Source organism: Panicum virgatum, chromosome 4N (assembly GCF_016808335.1).
Source record: "Panicum virgatum strain AP13 chromosome 4N, P.virgatum_v5, whole genome shotgun sequence".
NCBI lineage: Eukaryota > Viridiplantae > Streptophyta > Magnoliopsida > Poales > Poaceae > Panicum > Panicum virgatum.
In genome coordinates this window covers 11,543,556-11,567,502 of record NC_053148.1, presented here as the reverse complement: position 1 = coordinate 11,567,502, position 23,947 = coordinate 11,543,556, and the positions used below count along the sequence as shown (strand labels likewise).

Genomic DNA, 23,947 nt, shown 5'->3' with positions numbered 1-23,947 from the left:
ATCCCTCCCATGCACGTAAGCTAGTCATGCTTACTGTGTGACAAGTATCGCATTTGAAAAGAAGATATTTCATTCGACACTTTTAAGATTTAATTAAAATTTAATCCAAACACTCAGAGCACGAGGATGTAGCTCGTGTGCTGGTGGCATGGTGCCTGGCATGCGCACCTAGCATTTCAAAATTGGAATTCAAACAAAAAAAAAAGAAAAGAGGAGAAGACCGCAATAGTTGTCTGTCTGGAACTCCACCAACCGCCTACGACACTATTTGAATCTCCTTCTCCTTATTTCACATACCCGGAGATGTGTGATGCATACGTATTGCTTAGCTTGGTGGTTCCAAAATATATGTTGTTTGACTTTTTTAATTCTAAGTTTGATGACTCGTGTTATTATTCAAAAAAAATTATACTAATATAGTCAAATTTAAGTTATTCTTGAAGATCTTTTGTTAATAAAGCAAGCCACGATAAAAATAGTAATATTTTGCACAATTTTTTTAAAAAAACAAGTGGTCAAATCTAGAATTAAAAAAATCAAACGAACTATAATTTGACGGAGAGGAGTAGTGGACGAGAGATTCAAATAAGGAAGGAATATTTCTTGCGGTAATTATTATTCCTTCATATCACATCTATAAGGAATATGTGATGGCTGGATGCCTGGTTGGTAGGAGACGAGAGACTAAAATCCATTTGTACGATCATGATCCAGGCATCCAGCCACCCAGGCGAGCTACCCCGCGCAACGCCCAAGGAGGTCTGGCCTCTGACCAGTGGCCACGCCACTCACCGGCAGCCAACTAGCCAAGCTGCGCAGCCCAAAATCCACCCGGAAGCTCGCCCCCTCGCTTCCTCCGCCCGCCCGCCGCGGCGACCGGCGATACGCCTCCCTCGGAGCCCCGATCACCGCCTCGGCCGGCGCCGCCCTTGCGCAGTCAGGCTGATCGACACCCGTATGGCTCTCCACGCCGCGTGCGCTGCGGGCCGTGGCCTCCCGTCGTCTTCCTCGTCCCCTCGCGCCGGCGGCAGGCGCTCCCTCTCCGCCGCCGAGAGGCCCCGCAGCGTCGCCTTTGCCGCGCCGCTCCGGACGCGCGCAGGTAGTGGGTGCGGAGTGCGTGGGCTTAGTACGCGCGCCGTTAAGGCGTTAAGACTTAAGAGCGTGCTTCCGTTTGCATGTGCTGTTCACTTGTTCAGCATACGGTTCGCTGCCACTACTTTTCATTGGGGCTACGTTTTAAAAATCTTCTCGATTTTTGTAGCAGCAGCGCTAAGAGATGGGCTTTGAGAACTTGGGGGTGGTACTTGAAATATGAGTTAGTTGGTGTGTTTATGGCCTGTAGCATAGTAGCATGTGATTTCAGTGCAAATGGTACTTGGAACTGGTGGCATTGGCATGGGTTGGTTTGGGAGGGTGTTTTGTGTTCTGCAAAGCTGGTTACTCTACCATTTCCAAATGTCCAATGCGCAGTGCTCACAGTTTAGGGGTGATGAGCATCGTGGCTGCAAAATTTTCTGCACTCATACTAGGATGGCAAATTTGCCCAGTTTTGGATGTTGAAGTCCATACTGACGCGTGTACATCTACATGAAACATGAGTCAACAATGTAGCAATTCAGTGCTCTAAACAGGCCATGCTAAGTTATTGATTAAAGCGGCATCCCTTCTGCTTGATGCAATGGGGTCACTTCACTTATAGCTTGGCATTTGCATGCTAAGTAATTCTTTTTGTTGAAGTTATGGTTCCTGAAACATAAAGCACCATAGAGCTAGTATCTTGGTTACTTGATCAGCATTTGGTAACTCTTCAAATTTTTCTGTTCATGTAACTGGAATTTACTCTACAACTCTCACGTGCATTGATATTGATTATTATGGACCTGTCTGTGGTCACTCAATTTACAATATAATGTTTTTGGATAAGTATAAAGATGCTTTGTCAGTCTAACACGATGCTGTCAAATCCAAAGAATCTGATTTGATTCCTGTTTGATTCACCTAGTTCAAACAAAGGCGGTCTTAAGCAGTGATGGTGCCCCTGGAATGAGCGATTCTCCCCACGTAGTGTGCTTTGGCGAATTGCTAATTGACTTTGTTCCAACTGTCAATGGAGTGTCATTGGCAGAAGCACCAGCCTTCAAGAAGGCTCCAGGGGGTGCACCTGCCAATGTTGCAGTTGGAATAGCTCGTCTTGGTGGGTCATCAGCTTTTATTGGGAAGGTAACATAGTTGCATCTGTGCTGTTTATCTTTATCCAGATGTTAGCGCAACTACAGGGGTTTCAAACATGTGCGAATACACTTTTCTGTTTGAAACCTGGGAAAGGAAAAACATGGAGTTTATGTGGTATTGATTCATTTTTGTTTCTTTTACAATCTTGTACGTACTTACGGTAAACTAGTGCTTGCGTTACACTATACGTTCATTTATATTCCTGATAGTGATCTGTTACTTATCCTTTTCATCTTGTTTATCGCCATTGTTTATTTTCTATCTTCTCTGGTTTCTACTAATAAATTTTACACTTGTAGGTTGGTGATGATGAATTTGGCTATATGCTAGCTGATATATTGAAGCAGAATAATGTAAACACTCAAGGATTACTTTTCGATGCTCATGCTAGAACAGCATTGGCTTTTGTGACACTACGAAGTCATGGTGAACGTGAATTTATGTTCTATCGTAATCCAAGTGCTGATATGCTACTTGAAGAAAAAGAACTTGAACTTGATCTAATAAGGAAGGTATAAGAAGGCACTATGTTGCCATTTCAATAGTTACTATGACCACTGCTTGTATCTGTAAGCATGTAACATATATTCACGAAAAACTGATTGTATCCTAATTCCTAATCATGTTATATATGCTAGGCGAAAATATTCCATCATGGCTCAATAAGTCTTATAACTGAGCCTTGTAAAACTGCACACATTGCAGCTGCCAAAGCAGCTAGAGATGCTGGAGTACTTGTTTCATATGATCCGAATTTGAGGCTTCCTTTGTGGTCATCAGTTGAGGACGCTAGAGATGGTATCCTGAGCATATGGGAAACTGCTGATGTTATCAAGGTAACAAGTATACTAATTTGTTTTAAACGCAAGAGGTATGTTGGTTTGCTTATATTGTAGCTATTGTTAAAAGATAAGTGAAGAGGAAGTTTCCTTTCTGACGAACGGGGAGGATCCATATGATGATGCTGTTGTGAAGAAACTTATTCACCCCAACCTGAAATTGCTTCTTGTTACTGAAGGTCCAGATGGCTGTAGGTATTATTCTAAGGTAATTTAATTTTACGCACCTCTGATATGGAGACTACTACTACTATTCTTTGCTGTGGCATGTCATTTCCTCTTTCTTTTCCTCCATGAGCATAAGCATACTTCATTGTCCGATAAAAGTCACACGACAATACGACATTTGATATAATATAAATGGAATTATTCATTTCTAGCAATCATGTTAACACCTAGATATTACATTCTTGTTTTATTCTTTCTTGCATTCACTTGGTAATTGTATCTTATGTAAGTAGGTCTGGGGCAAAAATCGTTTACAGTGCATTTGTAAATAACAGGATTTTAGTGGGAGAGTTGGTGGACTGAAGGTAACTGCTGTTGATACAACTGGTGCTGGAGATGCCTTCGTTGCTGGAATACTATCTCAATTAGCCACAGATTTTTCATTGCTCCAGGTATGTCTAGAACCTACAGCTTACAGAATATGAGCCTGCACTTGATTTATTTTCTTCTTTCAGGAAGTAGGTCAAACTCTGTTGTAGGTGGTCCTGCAGTTTGCTGCAGTGTTCCTGCTCTCTTTTAATACAGACGGATGCATGGAATAATTTTAAAATTAACTAATGTGACAGTGTGACACAAATGTACGGTATATTTACTTCATAGAGTCAAAGGTGCTCAGTTGGATACCTATAGAGACGCACAATCCGCATATATAAAGCTGAGAAATTTTCAGTATATGTGTATGAAACTAAACTTTTCATATCCTGAATATTGAAAGCACCCAAAATCCAGAAGCTATGGAATATTAAGGGGGAAAAAATCTTTGTCAATATAACTTCATATGGAACTTTGACTTCGAAGTTTAAGAATAGGGTTTTGTTAACTCCATGATTAAAAAAAACAAGCTGGCACAGCTAAAAAGGATCTATGGTTTGTGTACTGAAATTAAAGTTGCATTCACCATTTTTTTTCGTACCAATTCATCTAGTTTACATCTGAAGCAAGGAATCACTAAACCATGTCTATCTATGGTTGGGGGTACTGAACGGCGTAACAGCAAGATTATAACAGCATATGCATATGTTGCTACTGGCGGTTATGTTCTCTTAAATTTCCCGCCACGAGAGGCATGTTCTTTAGTCACTTGGTGCTCACTGATTTAGATATTAGCTATAGGTTATTCCATGAATATATAAAGTCTCAGTACTTCTCTACCGAGATAGGCAAAGCTTATGTCTGGGCATACTCAGTATCTTCGGTTAGTGCCTCACACCTACACAAACAATTAAACTATGCATTATTCGTTCTTGTTTGGACATCCTTGTTCTTCACTGTAGCCTGCTATTTCTTGTTCTGCACACAAATTGAGCTTACAACAACTCATATTATCATTTTTGTGGCTTAAACGGCCGATTGCGAGAAGCCCTGAAGTTTGCAAACGTCTGTGGAGCTCTGACGGTGACAGAGAGAGGCGCGATTCCAGCACTGCCCGCCCGACAGCAAGTGCTCGACTTCCTGGCCAGCGTCGTTGCCTGAATGACCAGCCTCCTACTTGCTGTGCATGCCAATGTGAATAAGCAGAGCGCCATGTCAGATCAGGTGCGATTTCGTTTCCCTACCAGTTGAGATCTTGGTGGTGTGACGGCACAGGCCAAATAATCCGGTGCATGAGGCTGTTTCTTGTCCATTTTTTACGTGTGTAATAAAGTTGGATTCTGAGCCATCACGATCAGGTTTATGCGTGGTGGGCATGCCTCTGAATACCTGTACAGCCCTGCTGGATAATAACATCAGTGCATCGCGAGAGTAGTTTGCCACGGGAAGCGTGGCTCTGATTACCTGTTGCTCCTGCTCTGTGATCTCTCAGTTCCCCGGATTGCTGGGAGGCTGTCGATGCTACACCATGTGCTTGATTTGGGCTCGGGCCTAATTTGGGTTACCAGGCCGGACTAGTTTGTTCGAATCCCTTGTACCACACACAACTGGGAACAGTCCAAATTTCGCCATAGTTGATCCAGAAATTATATTTTTTTATTAAATATTTTTTAAGAAAATCTTGTCTGTAGCCACAGGTGCATGGTAGAGGGAGACGCATGTCCTCACTTTGCTTGCAGACACCAGTCCTGAACTTGGGGACATCACTCGGAAGAATGTTGGCCAGAATCACGCGATCCTGTCCACCTAGGCGACGACTGCCACTGCTAGCCAGCCGCCCCCTATGCCTAGCAAGCAGGTCAAAGCTTTTAGAACTGAGATGAGATCAACTAGCCATCCATGATCCATGCCACAAACTTTACAATAACAGCTGCTCTCGCTTCCTCTTTCTCTCTGTACAACGTGTGTCTGGTGGCAGCTCAATGTTTCACGTGCTGCTCCATTTCGACCAAAAGGATTGTAGTCCTGTGCATGTGCTCCTCCCCTAGCTAATTCTTCACTAGGCTGGCCGAACTCGAGATTCACCGTTGGCGAGTCCCGACGGGCACTGAAAACTGCAGCGGCTTTCAGGCTTCCAGCAGACTCCCACGCCGGAATCATGGCTCACGAGCAGCAGGGTTGCCGGTGCCGTGCGTGTGGACACCACCGACCGCGTGCGCGAAGAGGATGAGGACGACGGAGCAGCCGATGCGCGGCCGGCCCGCGAGTCCCCAGGGATCCCGCGCGATCTCCGCCCGACATGGAGATCGCGCGCGCCCGGTTCTCGCAAGCGCCACACACCACCGCACCCGCGCCCAACTCCAACGCGAGCACGGCACAGGCTGCTCGTGCTCGCGCTCCGATCCGGTGCTCGGTCCCGTTCCCAGCAGCGCGATCTCCCCGCGGATCCTGCGGTTCTTGTGCGCGGGTCCTGCAGCTCAGGGGAAGGGCCTCTCCGGCGTACGCGGTTCCACAAGTGCGGCTGCCCAGCAGCCTCTGCCCGGCTCGGTTCGTGAGTAAACAAGCTTATCTGGGATGGTGATGAGGAACTTTGGTCTGCGTTTCTCGGTGCACGCCATTGTTCCATTCCAAGCAGCCGGGCTAAAATCCCTCCCCGGTTGGTGAGGTGGTGTCCGAGGTCTGACCGGTCAAAACCATGGTGGGCTACAGTGCTAGCTGGGGTTGAGCTTGAGAGGAGGGAGTGACTAGTGAGGACGGCAGGAGCACATGCCCGCGTTCATGGGGAGCCCGTAAACAGTTTCTTGATTCGGCATCCCCACGTGTGCACGTACGCCCAAGTTTTTTTTTTTTGAAGAAATCACGTAACACACAAGCGCTACGTGCAGACGCGTATGGGATTCATGTGAGGCTGGAGGAAATACTAGTCTCTGTTTACAAACACAAGCTGTGGTCAAATTGAGAAACTAAAAGTTATCACATGCACATGTACCGAGTCGAGATCTCAAATCGTGTAGACAGGTTATTGTCACTACCTCAATAAGAGTTGCCAAATTTGCATGTAGGTACTACGTGGAGTAATCATTTTGTTCAGCTAACTGTGGCTGCTGGCTGATGCTGATATGTTATAAGAGAAAAGTATTATTGGCTGGCTGATGATTGGTGGCTAGTGTTGATTTGGTGTGTGAGAAAAGCACTACTGTCTGGTTAGCTGACAAGCCAACCAAACAAAATGACTTAAAACAAGTAACAGAGGAATGCATAAATCGAAATCATATCACCGTCCTTTTAGTATATGATGTTCAAGACAAGTTATTACCTTGCCGACAAGTTATTACCTTGCCCTAAACATTAGATATTCAAGATAGGCCGAAGTGGCACTTTCTACGTCAGATCCCTTCACACCACACCATTTCCATGTGGCATGTCAAAAAATGACCAAGAAAATATTTACTATCCAAACTTCAAAAGCAAAAGTTCCTCACACGTCTTGTACCGCAAACTTTCATTTTGTTTTACCAAAAAGCATTTACCGAGTACTAGTACCTTTGCTGGACCAGACCCATCTGCACGAAGCACTCCACTGAAGTGGCTTGGTCATGGTCCCTGCAATGGGTTTACCGATAGCTCAGTGGCATCGACTCCCATAATTCTGTCCCCGACATGCGCGCCCACCTCTCTCTCGCTCGGTGCGCCCGACGCGCCGACGGGCTCGTCGCAGCTGCCCCGGCCCCGTGCGCGCCGCCTCTGGGCCAAGCCAGCCGAGGCTCCCTTTCCCGAGCTGGGCCTCCCTCTCCGATGCGGCTGCCGCCTTTGGGAACGCAAGGGTCCATGTGGGCCTCGCGCTTTCTTTTTTTTTTCTCGCTAAGAAAAAAAAACGAAACCTGTCGCGAACGTCTAGGCAGTACGTGTCGAGTATGCGCGCGTGACCAATCGGGTCGCGAGGATCAAGAGAGATCCTGCCAACGGGTGCGTGCAGGGGAATGTGCAGCCGCGACACGTGGCAGAGTAGGAAATCCATTTCCCAATTTCCCAAGTGTCGTGAAGAAAAAAAATGTTGAAGCAATAGAATTAGGCTATAATCGAATCTCTCACATTTCATGACACTCTCTATTTTCTTTTTTCATAAAAAAATTTATTATGTCAGTAAATTTAATGTTTATGACACTACTATTAAACTAACCTTGTGTATGAATAGTGTGGCAACAATGATACTGCCAGTGGGCGCCACACCTGACCAGACCCATCAGCTCCGTTCTCGGATTCCGACAGCTCTTTGGTTTCTTGAGCAAGCTCAGCTAAGGATAGAATCGGATCGGATTCGCATGGAATCGGATTCGAATAGCACTTTTTACAATATTTTAAATCGAATACGAATACGAATATTTTCGGATACGAATGCAAAATGGATGCCTCAAATTCGGATACGAATTCGGATATTGACTTGATATATGAGGTAATGTTTAGCTATTTTCTTTATTATTAGTTTTAGATTATAAAAATGTTATACATGTACAAATTAAAAGTATAATAACATAATAAAGATATCTAGTTAAAATGATTTATTTATTGTTAATAAATAAATACACAAAAATAAAATTAGAACTAAAAATATATTGTAATAAACATATAAATAATTTATTATATATAAATAAAAATATAGAAGTAATTTTGAGATAAAATAACAATATTTAAAAGTAAATTTAATCTTTTATATTATATCTTTATTATAAAAATTAATAATATGGGTGGTAAGAAATAAATATAATTTCTTAAATAGTTTTGAATGAAAACAGATATGAATAGTGTCGGATATTGTCGAATACGAATCTGGAATCGGATAGAGAAAATCAATGAAAATCGGATCGGATGTATCCACTTTACTACCACATTAAATTCGAATACAGATACAGATATTCATATTGATGTTTAAACAGATACGGATATCGGATAATTCGAATATCTAATATCCGGTTTCCCACCCTGCTCAGCATCGCCAAGTAGTATATTACTAGCCCTCTGAATCTCCAGTGGACCCAGAAGAGGATATCGACGCACATCGCACACTCAATGCGTCGCGATCCATGCCTCTCTCTTTTTTTCTTTTCACGGCAGCTGATCGGGCAGGGAGCTTGCCAGCGACGCAGAATCAGGCAAGCAAGGCAAAGCATGGAGTCCCCGGCACCGAAAGCCCATGCTGGCGATCTCTCTGGCCGGCCGCCGCCTGGCGTTGGCACCGGGACGGAGCCCAGCGGCTGGCTCCGGCACGGCCTCGTGCTCGTGCTCGCCCCAACTAGTGTGTTGTGCCCATGGGCCACGGCACTCGCTTCACTTGCTCTGGAATCCAGACCACGTCACGCGCTCGCAGAACATGCCATCGTGTGGGCCGCTATGTCTACGACTCTATGCACACCAGGGGGAAAGACCCCCCACCCCATGCCCCTACACATGAACTAGCTGAAATCATAGCCCCAGAGTCCCCACCACTGAATTCTGCTTCCACGCAGCTGCAAGCCTGCGAGCCTGAAACAGTTAAATTCCGGGAAACAGGCTTGGATGGGGGCTCATCCCGGGAGCCATTGCCTCCCACATTCCACGGGACAGACATGCAATTCGTGACGCACGCACCAACACCAGAACGTGCCGTCAGGCCATAGCTTTGCTTTGCGCAAAGGGGGTTCTACTTAAGGCAAGAACGTGGCCTAATGATCTGTGTTGCCCTCCTGCAGCAGCACGGGGAGGAGGGATGAGAGCATTTGGAATCTTGACAAGTATTAGTTTTTCTAGCCACCCGGCCGCCGGCTTCTAATAGCAAGGTTAATAATATAGGTAGCTGCAAGGGTCTTTGCAGTCAATCTCTCAGCTGACTAGTATATTATTAGTTAGCATTTCGCCATTAATACATAACATACTTGTTTCTATGATAAAGTTTGTTTTGGCTCTTGTGTGGAAGCTAGTTGTAAAATTGCAGTCCGTTTCTCCTCTATTTCTCCTTCCTTATCTCGTCCACCTTATTAGCATTCAGCCTGTAAGCAGGCTATTATTATACTTCTCTAAAGAGGCTCAAGTAGCTGGCTAGCAAGGCGGCAGAGCGAGCCTTTCTTCCCTCATCATCGCTGCTCTTCCCTTTTGCGTTCCCTACTTTAATCATTTCGTTAGCTAGGGGGCCATCGAACGGACTTGTTTAGATGCCAAAATTTTACCCTAAAAATATCATATCGAATGTTTGGACACATGTATGGAGTATTAAATAAATTCTATTTATAAAACTTTTTGCACGAATGGGTTGTAAATTGCAAGATGAATCTAATGAACCTACTTAATTCATGATTTGCAACATTAATACTACAGTAACCATCCGCTAATTATAAATTAATCATAGATTAATTAAACTCATTAGATTCGTCTCGCGATTTACAACCCATCCTTACAAAATTTTTTGTAAATAGACTTTATTTAGTGCTCCAAAATAGTAAAAATTTACATCAAAAAGATCTAAACACATCCAAACAGGGCGTCATTTCGCATATTGAAGTACTAACGGATAAGTGGACATGGTCTAGTAGGTTTGTAGGTGTAAGGTTGCACTTAGTTACGGGTTTTGCGATATATACATCACTAGAAGCAGCTTTGTTCGATTCTCAAAAAAAAAAGTAGTAGCTTTGTGCTTGTATTAGCGAGTCATTTAAATTTATCAGCTTTTCAAATTGCGTTCTTCAGGGTTTGAGTCTTTGAGACTAGTGTGTGTGTAAGTGAAAGCTAGACGCATGGCGATCGGGTTAGATAGAGAGATATATCATATATGAATATATGATCATCGATACAGATAAAATGACAGCTTCGGACTTGCGTGGAAGTTGAATGAAGGGTCCGGTGTCAGAAGACGGTACGGTGATGGAAAATGTGATGGAAGTATTCGCTGTTTTAGCTGTGCTCGTCAGCCAACCAGCCAGCAGTACTATTCTCCCATACTAAATCAGTACTAGCTATCAGCTACCAGTTATCAGCTAGTCAGCATACTGTTCTCTCATAACAAATCAGCACCAGCCATCAGCTACATCCAAGCGAACATAGATCCCAAAATTTTACACCAAAAAACGTCACATCGAATGTTTGGACACATGCATGAAGTACTAAATAAAATCTATTTGTAAAACTTTTTGCATGGATGGATTGTAAATCACGAGATGAATCTAATGAGCCTACTTAATCCATGATTTGCAATAGTGTTGCTACAGTAATCATCCCCTAATTATGAATTAATTAGGCTCATTAGATTCGTCTCGCGATTTACAACCCATCCATGCAAAAAATTTTCTAAATAGACTTTATTTAGTGCTCTGACATAGTATGTTCTCTTTCAAAATTTACGTCAAAAAAATCTAAACACACAATAGGACATGAGTGAAGGGCATGGTTGGGCATGACTCGACCATGAGCTCCGAGCTCAATAGGACGATGAATGGGACGACGGATAAGCCAGTGTGATACGCAGACATACCAGAATGTTAGGTCCAGTGTGATTGGATCGCGTGGCACCACATCTGCCTCACCCACTACTACTAAGCTAGGCCTAAGCTAACGGCCCTGTCGCGTCTCGTATGCCCTCTCTGGACTACGGAGTTTTTTTTTTTTTGCTGCGAGACGCCCGGAAATTCCAAATGAACAGGACCAGCGACAGTAGCTTTATCCAGCTCTCACGTACGAAGAAAACTTTACAAAAACCATCGGAGACCAGGTTTACGGGGACAGCACACGCCCAAAAGCCTGCCACACAAGCCTCACTTCTGGGGCGGGTATATTCGAGGGAGGCTTATGATCTTTTCGTCCACCCGTGCTAGTGCTATTCGCCGTGTTTGGAACATTTCAAAATTAATTTTGAGAGCTAATGTTTAGTTTTGAATTAGTAAATTAAAAATTAGTTTAAGGTAGGCTGTTTGTATCCATGGGCTAATGCCCATCCTCTCCTCACATTCTCAAGTTTAAATGTGTGTGCATACTCTTAATTTTTGTGTGGGGACCATGCACAATCAGCCTTGTTATCACCTTTGGAGGAGCTAAAGATTTTGAGAGGGATAATCCATTTGAACCCAAAATTATTTTAGCTCAAAATTATTCAGTATGTTTCAATACATAAAAGATAATTTAGAGTTAAAAGATGAAAGCAAAAGATTATTCCTTGTATCCAAACAGACCCAAAGTAACAAGGCTATAGCAAGAGCAGTGGCAGCATGAACCGCAGACACAGAGCAGGATAAAAAGCTAGCGCAGCTGGAACGAAGCTCGAGCCAACGATAAACAACTGTGGCACGGTACGCGCCCGGCTGGACCACCGGCATAGAAAAAAAAACTCCGAGCCCATCTGCAGCCCGGCCGTGTGCGTGCGTGCGTGCCGACGACGGCCGAGGAGCAGGAGCGGCCGCCCGGCCGGTCAGCTTTTTGAGGCGCATGGCGCCGAGGCGCCAAAAGTTTTTTCCTTCCAACGGTGCGGGTGCGCCACCACCACGCCGGACCGGCAGACCCACCGGCTAGTGTGGCACTGGCACCGCAGGATATCTCAACCCCTACACCCCGCCCCCTTTTTTTCCCCCACCGTTCTTCTTCCCGTGCGTCGCGCGGCAGGCGGTGATGGACGCTGGCCGGGAGCGCGCATGCACGCGGGGACGTGGGGGGAGCAGGTGGTCACCGCGCGACGGGGCGAGCCGCGCCGCCGGCGCCCGGCGGCGACGAGCGAGGGCGCGAGCTTTTGCCATCGTTCCCTCCCTGGTCACGACGCCGCTGCGAGACCCTTGTGCATGCATGCGGCTCACCGGCGCTCTCGATCGCCCGCCGCCAGCTTTTCTTTTTCGTTCGGTCCGCGCGCCGCGACGCGACGGGGGCAGCTGCGCGGAGGGCGCAGGAGCGCGGCGCCCGACGCCGGGCGCAGGGCGGCCTGGCGCAGCTGGGCGGTTTGATTATTCGGGGGCGTCCTTGGAGTCGCGTCGCAGCTTTTTGGTTGCCCTGTCGGCGTGGCGTGGCGTGGCGTGGGAGCCGTACGGGAGTTTTGCTTCCTCCTCGACGGACTCAGCTTCAGTGCCTTAGCTCCGCTCACCGTGTTCGGCTGGTCTCCGGCCCTCTAGCCCTACAATATTTATATTTCACACCACTCCAGCCTCCAGCCACCAGCTAGATAACAATATTTTTCCCTCACATCACTCCAGCTCCAGCCTCCAGCTCCGGCCTGCCGAACACGGTGACTAAGGCACAACGCGCCTTACCTCCTTCACTCTTCAAAGTCCAGCAGCAGGACGATTTTTATTCAGCCTCTCACAGCACAGACAAGTAGGAGGCAACCATACTAAAAAATATCCAAATATCTTATATGACAAATTTTCTAGAAATTAGATTTCCAAGTTTCTTAATCAATATAATAATGGCATTCAAATAGTTACAATTGTGCCATTTAGGCCTTGGCTGGCATGGTAATAATCAATCATCAGGCTGTAGTTAGCACAAGTCTGAACATTCAGAATGTCACATGTGCCGGCAGTGCAAAAGCGAATTTGTTTGGCATTGTGGCATACTTCTACATTCAAACAAGTGCTACTACTGGGTCACGCAAAAAATACTATAGTTAGCTCTATGCAAAATACTATCCAACCAACTTGCAAATCTAGAAGAGATCTTCATTGTAAATATTGCCTTCATCACAAGCTGCAGATGTTAGGAGCCTGGTAAAAGTACCAATGGCACTGTACTCATGCATGCCGAAATTTGTTTCTTTGTTGCTGCTATCATCCTCCGCTTGTACATGTGGGTGTGCGCCATCTCTGTCTTCACCCTCTTCACCCTCATCATTCCCTTGGCCCTTCACTGAACATAAATGTTTGATAGCATTTTGCATGATGTGAAAGGTGCACTGTCCATGATATGATTCTGTGAACACTTTGGGTATAGCTTTTCCCATTGCTGCATCTTGATCTGTAAAAATAGTTCTAGGTTGCCTCCCATTATGTGCAGCTAGAAAGGTCTCAAAGAGCCATGTAAATGAGTCTTCAGTTTCATCAAAGAGAATTACTGCACCAAAAATAGTGGTTTCTCGAAACTGATTCAGCCCAAGAAAGACACCAAATGGCCTGTATTTTTTATTTGTGCCAAAAGTAGTGTCAAACGTGACAACATCACCAAAATGTGCATAGTCTATGATCATTTTTGCATCAGCCCAGAAAATGTTAGTTATTCGCTCCTCACAATCCACTTGCAAAGCATATTGGAATGATGGGTTCTCTGAAATTTTTTCATGAAAATATTTCAGCATACTGCCAGCTTGTCCAAAAGCCAACTCCCTTTGTCGTTTGCTTTGCAAATAATTTTTCTGGTCACGACAAGTGTACGTAAGGTTCAACAGCCCACCAACTTGACGACAAGCCAACTCATGTGCCGCTTTTGGTCTAATCCCAGAATCATCAGCAGTTTCAATGTCAAAAGCTTGCATTTCTGAAATTTTCCTTTGTGATGCCATCAAGTGTCGGGTTTCTGGCAAGTCAAGTATGTGATTGTGTTCAAGTACAACATCAGTAACTTCATAGTTCCCCGCACCACGATCCAATGTGAGAGTCATCCGTGATTTGCAACCAGTTCTTGTTTCAGCTCTAAAACACTTGGTCACATGGTCAGTTTGCCCTTTTCTTCGGTGACCCTCATTGGAACAAACGTATCTGCATGAAGTCACTTTACCATCAAAGCTACTGACATTTGAGTATCGTTTCCTCACATCAAAGCCTGCATAACCCCCGTATGTCACCCAAAACTGCCAAGCCTCATCTGGAGTTTTGAACCTCAAACCAACTTGAGGTGTCCCCTTGTTAAATTCTGCCATATCCCCCTTAACTCAACCAGCAACCAGCTCTGTAACCCAAATATCAATCTTTATGAATATTCAGATCACACCAGAACACAATAATGATTGGAATACACGACATATACAACAGAAAAACAACTACATTACCAATACACACCTGAGGGCTCGAGCGAGTAAGATGCGGCCGGCGGCTACAGCTCAGGCTCCAGCAAGGCGAGGTGCACAGGGCTGGGGCGGACCAGCGCCGGCGCGGGCGCGGCCCTCGTGGAGGGTTGGGGCGGCGAGGGGCTAGGCAGGGCCTTCCCCACCTCCGGCGAGGCACGGCGCAGGGGGCTGGGAGGAGCAGCACCGGCGCGTCCCGAGTGGAGGGTTGGGGCGGCGAGGCGCGGGGCTCCTCCCCCACCTCCGGCGAGTCAAGGTGAGGCGCAGGGGGCTCCTCCCCTACCTCCGGCGAGGGACAAGGCCAGGCGCAGGGGGCTGGGCGGAGCTGCGGAACCGGCGGCGCGCGGGAAGCCTCCCGCGGCGGCGCGCAAAGACTGCGGACGCGCGCCAAAACGCGTCCCGCGTCCGGCTAGAGAGCCCTCCCGCCTGCTGCTTCTATTGTTTTGCCTGGAGATCACCAGATTCCTTGGATTAAAGTTGGACGGCAGATATGGGAAGGTAAGGCACGTTGTTCCTTAGTGAAGCTACGACACTGAATCTGAGTCCCTCCTCGACATGAGAATTTGTTTTCACGGATTGGTTTACTGGCTGCAGCTTTGGTTCACCGTATGGTGTAGCACTAGTGACATAAGGGAGTATGTGGGAGAGCTCTGCTGTATAAACATCTGTCCCAAAATATAAGCATTTCTTGACTTCTGCTGATCATATTTGACCATTCGTCTTATTCGAAAAATTAAAAAAAAATAAAAACAATTAAAATATACTTCAAATATATACGATGATAAAACATGTCATAAAAAATAAATAATATTTTTCATAAATTTTTTGAATAAAATGAATGGTCAAACTTGATCAGCAGAAGTCAACAAATGTTTATATTTTGGGACGGAGGTAGTATTAAAAACAGCTCCATTCCATAAAAAGATCCAAATATATCAACTAGCTCCACTCCACTTCAGGAAAAACCAACTCCATTCCAAATTTTTTAGGAGCTTCTCAAGAGATGCTCCACCAATTTTAAAAACAGGTCGAGTTGAAGATAATTATCCGCCCACTAGTTACATACATTTTCCTATACCTTTTCACATAAAAAATAGAAAAAGTCAATAACACAGACTAGTGCTCCCGACGCCGCCGACCCGCCATGAAGTGCTCCCAACACCGCCGCCGGGGCTCACAGCCGCCCGCCACCGAGGCTCGCCACCTCCTCAGTCCAACAAGCCGGAAGGCGTGGAGGGGCGTGGCCTGGCGAAGGAGTGCATCACTAACGGGGATGGAGGGCCCACAAAAGAGATTGGGTGGGAAGCGTCTCCCACCGGTGCCACCACACGCGGGAGAGCACTGTGGTGCGGACGACATCGTAGATTTGAAGGCGGGAGAATATCTTATCGAGAACTTTGACGGGGAGCGGCGAGAGAAGGTTCGGCACCACCCCGACGCTGCCTCACCACCGGCCTCCAATCACGGCTTCCGGCGTGGCGGCGACTCCGCCATTTTCTCCCCAACTTACGACTGCACACTAGAAGAGATGGAGTGAGGTAGAAGATAACTTGACAAGCGGGATTCGCGTGAAAGTGAGGAGAGTTTAGATGGACCGACCTGGGTCGCTACTTGCACACTGGGCTGCGCGGGGTGGAGGGAACTGCATCTCTGCGATTTGTAGAGTGGAACTCTCGCAAACAGGGAGTGAAAATTGTTGAAGTAGAGCCTAAAGGTGGAGTGGAGTTTATGGAGCAAATCTATTTTTTTTAAGGTGGAGATCTCCCAAACAGCCTCTAAGGTCATATTTAGCGTAGTTTATTTAGTTTCAGCTTTACCTGTTTCACGCAAATCGTGTTATTATAGATGAAGCTTATTTATAAACTCGTGCTAAAAGTCATATAAAACTATTTCTTTTTAGCTTCACCAGTGAATTTTTTGGTATAAGCTATTCCAGATGGAGCCTAACTAGAGCAGGCTAACTTAGGAATGAAATTAAAAGTCTGTGTACGTTAATGCAATTGTATGTTTACCACCCAATTACTCCGTATTACAAAATGAAGTTGATCTACTCCCTCCGTCCTGAAATGTAGAGTATCTTGGGTTTTTGTAGGCAAATTATGGAGATAGAGAAAAGATACATTATTAGTGAATTGTTTAGTTAATTAATTTCTTAGTTTTTAGTGCTCACACTAGAATCAAGGAGACTACCATACCTTTTTTTACTTCATTGGCCCATCACATTTAATTTTTTTACAAAATTAGCATCAAAACCAAGAAAATTATTATGAATTTTTTCAAAAACTCTAGAATATCTTACGTTTGGATACAAATTTTAAACTCTCAATTACCTTACATTTCAGGACGGAACAAGTAGCCTCTTATAATACTTTTTCTTAGTCCATATTTCGATAACCGATCTTAACCCAATTCAACAGTGCATGGGATAATTTTTGGTCAGACTACCCAAAAAAAATGTCACTTCAATTTCTTTGTCTATGATGAAAAGATATTTTTTTATAAAAATAATCTAGAGGACATATGAACCCCAATTTTTACATTCCTTCAACCCACGGGCCACAAGGCCCATCTTCATGTCGGGGTGCGTGTTCAGTGCCCATCTGATGTGTATAAATAATCCCACCCGCGCCTCTGCCCACTCCCCTCCCTCCCTCATTGGCTCCCCCGCCTGCCTCCACTCCACTACTCCACCGTGGCTCCAGGCCTCCACCCACTCATCACCGCCGCACCACGCCGCCGGCGCCACCAACCGCGTTTCCCGGAGGCCGCGCACACGCCGAGGAGCAAGCAGCTCGCTGAGAGTCTCCCTGTGATCTTGGCGTAGGAGCGGCGGCGACCGAGCGCGCCGGCAAGATGATCACCGGCACCGACTTCTACCACGTGATGACGGCCATGGTGCCGCTCTACGTCGCCATGGTCCTGGCGTACGGCTCCGTCCGGTGGTGGCGCATCTTCACCCCGGACCAGTGCTCCGGGATCAACCGCTTCGTGGCGCTCTTCGCGGTGCCGCTGCTCTCCTTCCACTTCATCTCCACCAACAACCCCTACACCATGAACCTCCGCTTCATCGCCGCCGACACGCTCCAGAAGCTCATCGTCCTCGCGCTGCTCACCGCCTGGAGCTACTTCTCCCACCGGGGCTGCCTCGAGTGGACCATCACGCTCTTCTCCCTCTCCACGCTGCCCAACACGCTGGTCATGGGCATCCCGCTGCTCAAGGGCATGTACGGCGACTTCTCCGGCAGCCTCATGGTGCAGATCGTCGTGCTCCAGTGCATCATCTGGTACACGCTCATGCTCTTCATGTTCGAGTACCGCGGCGCCAGGATCCTCATCACCGAGCAGTTCCCCGACACCGCCGGCGCCATCGCCTCCATCGTCGTCGACCCCGACGTCGTCTCGCTCGACGGCCGGAACGACGCCATCGAGACGGAGGCCGAGGTCAAGGAGGACGGCAAGATTCACGTCACCGTGCGCCGCTCCAACGCCTCGCGCTCCGACATCTACTCGCGCCGCTCCATGGGCTTCTCCGGCACCACGCCGCGCCCCAGCAACCTGACCAACGCCGAGATCTACTCGCTGCAGTCGTCGCGGAACCCCACGCCGCGGGGCTCCAGCTTCAACCACACCGACTTCTACTCCATGGTCGGCCGCAGCTCCAACTTCGCCGCCGGGGACGCCTTCGGGGTGCGCACCGGCGCCACGCCCAGGCCGTCCAACTACGAGGAGGACGCGCCGGGGAAGCCCAACAAGTACGGCCAGTACCCGGCGCCCAACCCGGCCATGGCGGCGCCGGCCAAGGGGCCCAAGAAGGCGGCCAACGGGCAGGCCAAGGGCGAGGACGGCAAGGACCTGCACATGTTCGTCTGGAGCTCCAGCGCGTCGCCCGTCTCCGACGTGTTCGGCAACGGCAACGCCGAGTACAACGACGCCGCCGCCGTCAAGGAGGTCCGCATGGCCGTTGCCTCCCCGCGGAAAGGTAACATGCATCTTTTTTCCTCCTCACTCACCGGCTGTCCCGTTCTGCGCGGCGGCGCATGCTCAAAGCTCCGTTGTGTTTCTTGGACGGTGCAGTTGCGGCGGACGGGAGGAAGGAGAGGAGCGAGGACTTCGCGGAGCGCGACGACTTCAGCTTCGGGAACCGGGGCGGAGCGGAGAGGGACGCGGAGGCCGGCGACGAGAAGGCGGCGGTGGCCGGGCAGGGGGGGAATGCCGGCGCGGGGGCGCCCGCGGCGATGCCGCCGACGAGCGTGATGACGCGGCTCATCCTCATCATGGTGTGGCGCAAGCTGATCCGCAACCCCAACACCTACTCCAGCCTCATCGGCCTCATCTGGTCGCTCGTCTGCTTCCGGTAACTACTGACCCCTCCGCCGGCGAGGTCCCGTGTTCACCAACGGCGTTCCATTCGATTCGGCCCTTCACTAATCTGCTCGATCGTCTGGCATGCAGGTGGAACTTCGAGATGCCGGCGATCATCCTCAAGTCCATCTCGATCCTCTCCGACGCCGGCCTCGGCATGGCCATGTTCAGCCTCGGTCCGTGCTCTCTCGCAGCTCTGCCAGTCCACCTATGGAACAGTAGGTGAATCTTTAGCCTGTGCTCCCGAGTCACTGACTGACACCACCGCGGCGTCGCTTTCTCCGTGCAGGGCTGTTCATGGCGCTGCAGCCGCGGATCATCGCGTGCGGGAACAAGGTGGCAACGTTCGCCATGGCCGTGCGGTTCCTGACCGGCCCGGCCGTCATGGCCGCCGCCTCCTTCGCCGTCGGCCTCCGCGGCACGCTCCTCCACGTCGCCATCGTCCAGGTAAAACAAAAAACAAAAAAAACAAACCCGACCCTCACCAAAAACCTCACGATCGAGACCAACCGACCAACCGCACAAACGAACCACAGACATGCCACTGACAAGAACCGCCTTTTGATTCCGAAAAAAAAATCGAAAGCAAGAAGCAAACAGCCTTCGAGTGGCCGGCCGGGCATGCCGATCGAAATGTCCCCTGTGCCGGTAAAGCCCGGCACAGCTCGCTTTTCCCTTTAGACTTTTGCACGCCCCTCCTCGGCTCCTCGCCGCCTCTCTCTTTTCCCCTCTCGCTGACGTTCGTTTTGTTTGCTCTGACGACGACGACGACGACGCGCAGGCAGCGCTGCCGCAGGGAATTGTCCCCTTCGTCTTCGCCAAAGAGTACGGCGTGCACCCTGACATCCTCAGCACGGCGTAAGCGCTCTCGACCTTGCATTGTGCTCCACCGCCCAGGACCCGGACACGTCAGGGGGTTTTGTCTCACCTGCTGTTCGGCTTGGCCTTTGCAGGGTCATCTTCGGCATGCTCATCGCGCTGCCCATCACGCTCGTCTACTACATCCTGCTGGGGCTGTGAGAGGAAAAGGCGAGACAAGGTGTGGCGGGTGCTGCAGGCCGGTCACAGCTCAGCGATGCCGGGTGGAATGGTGGTGGATGGAGTAGCAGACAGGGGAGGAGACAAAGGACGCTGCAGCCTGCAGCGGCTGCGCGTGCTTGCAATGCAGGGGGGCATGGAGTGGAGGAGCCTTAATCTGTAGGAGTACTATTCTTAGCTGTAGAGATTTAGAGGCCACGAAAGAATGTTTAGGACAAGCAAGAGCTGGGCTGGAGGAGGGCGGCAAGGGCATGTGCAAAAAGCTTTGGGATGACACGGTTTGCAAAGCATCCGGATGCTCAGGGGAGGGTTTTCCATGGATGGTTGGGATTATGGTCTTGCCTTGTAAAATGGATGCATTTCACTTTGATGCAATGCTAGAGCTCTCTTGTTCATCTTTAGCCTATACTCCTGCTACTTTGGAATGGCAGCATGCATGTTCTTGTTAATTGTTGCTTTGTTAACAGCATGAAAATGGAGTGGTGGTGGTAGCTCCAGCGTTTTCACGGCATTGGACATGAGCGATTTTTGTATATAATCCTATAATCCTTCCTGAATAAAGGGTTAACAATCTCGGTGAAATTTCACCAAAAAATCTGAAATTTCATGTTTATCGGTGGGGTCTGAAAAATATCATATTGGTACAATTGTAATAATTCCTAGTAAATACATTGCCAATGTTTTAAAAAAACATTTGAATTCGTTCGAATTTTATCCAATATTTTTGATATTTTGTATTTATAGGTCCGAATTTTTTTGTCTACCGTAATTGAAAACCTGCCCTTGTTTTGCAATTGGATTAGGATATGCTGAAGTCTTGAGAATAAAAGCCATTAGGTGGGGGAAAATACAAATCGTATAATCAAATCTAATGATTAAAAGTGTAAAAGTTTCTTGGGACACTAATTTTTCAAAAGTAATCCAAAATGTAATATATTTTTAGTGCTATCTTACCTCAGCTGAGTCTTGTTATCCTCTGTTGGGGCTTGTCTAGCTCTTTGAGTCCGAATTTGATTTTCCCTTGTTCTTTTGAAAGAAAGCGGAAAGCACACTGACCACAATACGGCAAGTTTCGAGAGTAATGATGGAGTGCTATTGAATATGACCACAAATTGTGTTCCACCTTATTTTAATTGTCACGCTGCTTGTTAACATCACAAAAGCGGACCGAACAAATAGATTCGTCTTCTCTTTAATGGAAAATATGCTCTTAGTACAGGAGCAAGCGATATTAGCGGCCTAAATTATGGTTAGCAACCAGCTTGATTACTGATCAAGCAATCATCAACTGCAGTTGAGTAATTTATCTCGGAAATAAAGACTCAGTGTGAACATGTGTGGTAGACTGCGTTGCTAAGAATTGCTAACAAATTGTTTTCAATGTCATAGATTCCTATCAGAGCCAATTTAGTCATTCCTTTTCTTATCGCTTCTTATAAGACAACTGCATCGTACTAGGCTTTAGTAGGGTTGCATATCTAAATAAGATCCATAAATTAGGTTTCAAGAAGAATATCACTTATTGTGGTAGTTGTAATGTCTTCTATTAAATGTCTTATATTAAATTCCTTGTGGATTGATGATGTATGGAAATTAGATATACTAGTATACCAACATGTGATTTTGCACGATTAGTAAATTTAAGGGACATGGTTTCTAAAAATTCATGGATAAATGTGGAGCACATTGATTGTCAATCTACTCAAAATTCATCAACTACAATAGAGTGAAGCCAATTGGTCTCGGAACAACTCAATGTGAACAAATGTGGTGCATGATTTTTCTGAGAATAGTTTCGAACTGTGAACGCAGGGATAAGTACCAATATCATGTAGCATTCTCAATCATTGAACTTACCAGACATTCCTCTACTGATATCCCCCTCCTATTCTTATTTAGGGATATTAGGATTTGAACATCAAACTTTGTATTGACCAACAATTAGTTAAATTATATGCATGCATAGTGTCTAAATGTTGTTCCAATATATTCATATTTCACATATCTTTGATACGATATCGATTGTAAAACATTGATATTGTATTCTATGAGAAATTAATAACCGAATTTGTCTATGAAGGCTTTTTCAAATGTTTTTTTTGTGACGAGCTTTTCCAAATGCTAATACGCCTTACATATAAAGAAAAGGAGGGGGTAGCTTTTTATGAAACAATGTCATTAATTTGTTGAATCGCTAAAAGGTTCAAGATAGCAGCATTATACACTTAGTTATGGTTGCGTATCTCGATAAGAGTTATATATTAGGTTTCATGAAGAATATAGCTTATTTGTGGTCGTTGTAATGTCTTCCATTAAATTCCTTCTACTATGCAGTATTTACAGTGACAAGAATCCGCTATTGGCAAAACAGCCAGCAACGGCAGAATTCTGTCCGCTGCAGACAGCTCCAGCACATCTACACTTGTCTGCTTGCACCCACATCGTGCTCGAGCTTCACTTCACTGGTGTCCGCGGCAGTTTAGGAACAACGTCCACCCTCCATCCCCCTCCGGTGCCGGCGGAGCCCACACCCCGTTCGGTACCCGGAGAGAGCCACTACGCGGCCGGGCCGGCAATGTGGGACTCGACGTGGACGGGTCCGGCGTATCCAACGACAGCCCGGGTCCCGCTACGGGATCCCGTACCCTCGCTGTCGGACTCCGAGAGGAGGCTAGAGGACGTTCGGTACAACGGAACGGTGCCGGGGTGCCGTGGGGTGGTAATGAATTATGTCCCTAATATTTTTTTTCATAATTTTAATTAGTCTTTATTATTTTAGTTTAAAATTAAATAAAATTAGAGCTCGATCTTTTTAAGGTCTAGCTCTTAGATTATCTAGGCAAAAAAAAAAAAGTCCTTTACCACCCCCAACCAATGCGTCTTCCCTGAACTCGTGTAGGGCATTCGATTCTTCAGGTGCCATCCTTCCTAGCTGCTCCGTTCTATTAAAAACAGCTGCCGGGTAGGAGTACCTAAACCTTGAGCACCCCGGCCGTGGCCGGCAGCAGCCGTCGACCACCAGCGAGTTCCTGGGACGCTGCCGGCCGGTGGCGCGAACGGCGAGGAGACATGTACGCGTACGAGACGCAGCTTTTCCGTCAGCAGCCCAACCGGGGGCGAATGATGATGGGTTCTCTTCTCTCCAAAAAAGTCTGACGGGAAAGAGGGGCCGACCCGCGCAATGATGCCTCACGAGAAACGGGGGAAAGTAGCTTGGCGCGCGCTAGCAAAAGTGCCCGCGGATCCGTCAGGCGTCGCGCAGGAATGTGTTGGTCAGGTTCTTGCGTTGGTGGATACACGGCCGCATGATGTGCTCTTTTGTAGCCCCCCAAATGCTGGGTCCTGTTAGTATTGATCTCCACCATTTGGGCCCAACGGACCAAATGGATCCTGACTCGCGCCCTGATCGGGGACGCTCAGCCCATGGAAGTCTGGTGGGCCCCCGTCGCGCAGCCCCATAAAAGGAGGTGAGGACCAGTGGCACAAGGAACGAGGTTCGTCGCCGCCACTATTCCCACCTCAAAACCCTAACCCGATCAGAGAGGGAGGCTGCAGTGGCGGGGAGCGCCACCACGCCATCACCGGAGTGCCGTCACCACAGCGATGCCACTGCGCTGCGTGTCGCTGCCTAGCGCAAAACTTCACCGACGAACCAACGGTGGCTCTGAACAAAGAAAGTAACCCCTCGATTTACGCCCTACTCGATTCAATATATCTAACAATGGTACCAGAGCCTCGATCTAGTGTGTAGATCGAATTTGGGGATGGATCCGAACTCGGATCGAAAGAATCAAAGAGAAGGGTCTCGGTTCATTGAACCCTAACCCTAGGGAAGAACAGAGGTTGGCGCGATCTACCTGTCGTGCTGCGCACACCACCGCCGGCCACCGCAACGCGAGAAGGCGACGAGAGCCGCCGGTTCGCCGGCAGACCGCCG

At 47.5% G+C, this 23,947-nt stretch overlaps 2 protein-coding genes across 4 annotated transcripts; both read left to right on the top strand.

Annotated features, from left to right (window-relative positions):
- The first annotated feature begins 725 nt into the window (after positions 1-725).
- LOC120670476 (probable fructokinase-6, chloroplastic) lies at positions 726-5,087 on the top strand. Of its 3 annotated transcripts, none has more exons than XM_039950571.1 (7): positions 726-1,099; positions 2,003-2,220; positions 2,532-2,744; positions 2,871-3,068; positions 3,142-3,279; positions 3,575-3,691; positions 4,646-5,087. In XM_039950571.1, the coding sequence occupies exons 1-7, from the start codon at positions 958-960 to the stop codon at positions 4,811-4,813; spliced, it is 1,194 nt and encodes a 397-aa protein (XP_039806505.1). In that variant the 5' UTR covers positions 726-957; the 3' UTR covers positions 4,814-5,087. The 3 variants fall into 3 exon arrangements, with proteins under 3 accessions (XP_039806505.1, XP_039806507.1, XP_039806506.1); XM_039950573.1 differs by having other exon boundaries at positions 3,575-3,692; positions 4,639-4,772; XM_039950572.1 differs by having other exon boundaries at positions 730-1,099; positions 4,660-5,087.
- Positions 5,088-17,241: 12,154 nt separating this feature from the next.
- Positions 17,242-20,459, top strand: LOC120670074 (probable auxin efflux carrier component 1c). The gene is made up of 6 exons (XM_039950064.1): positions 17,242-18,589; positions 18,685-18,964; positions 19,063-19,148; positions 19,262-19,419; positions 19,754-19,830; positions 19,926-20,459. The coding sequence occupies exons 1-6, from the start codon at positions 17,464-17,466 to the stop codon at positions 19,990-19,992; spliced, it is 1,794 nt and encodes a 597-aa protein (XP_039805998.1). The 5' UTR covers positions 17,242-17,463; the 3' UTR covers positions 19,993-20,459.
- Positions 20,460-23,947: the final 3,488 nt, after the last annotated feature.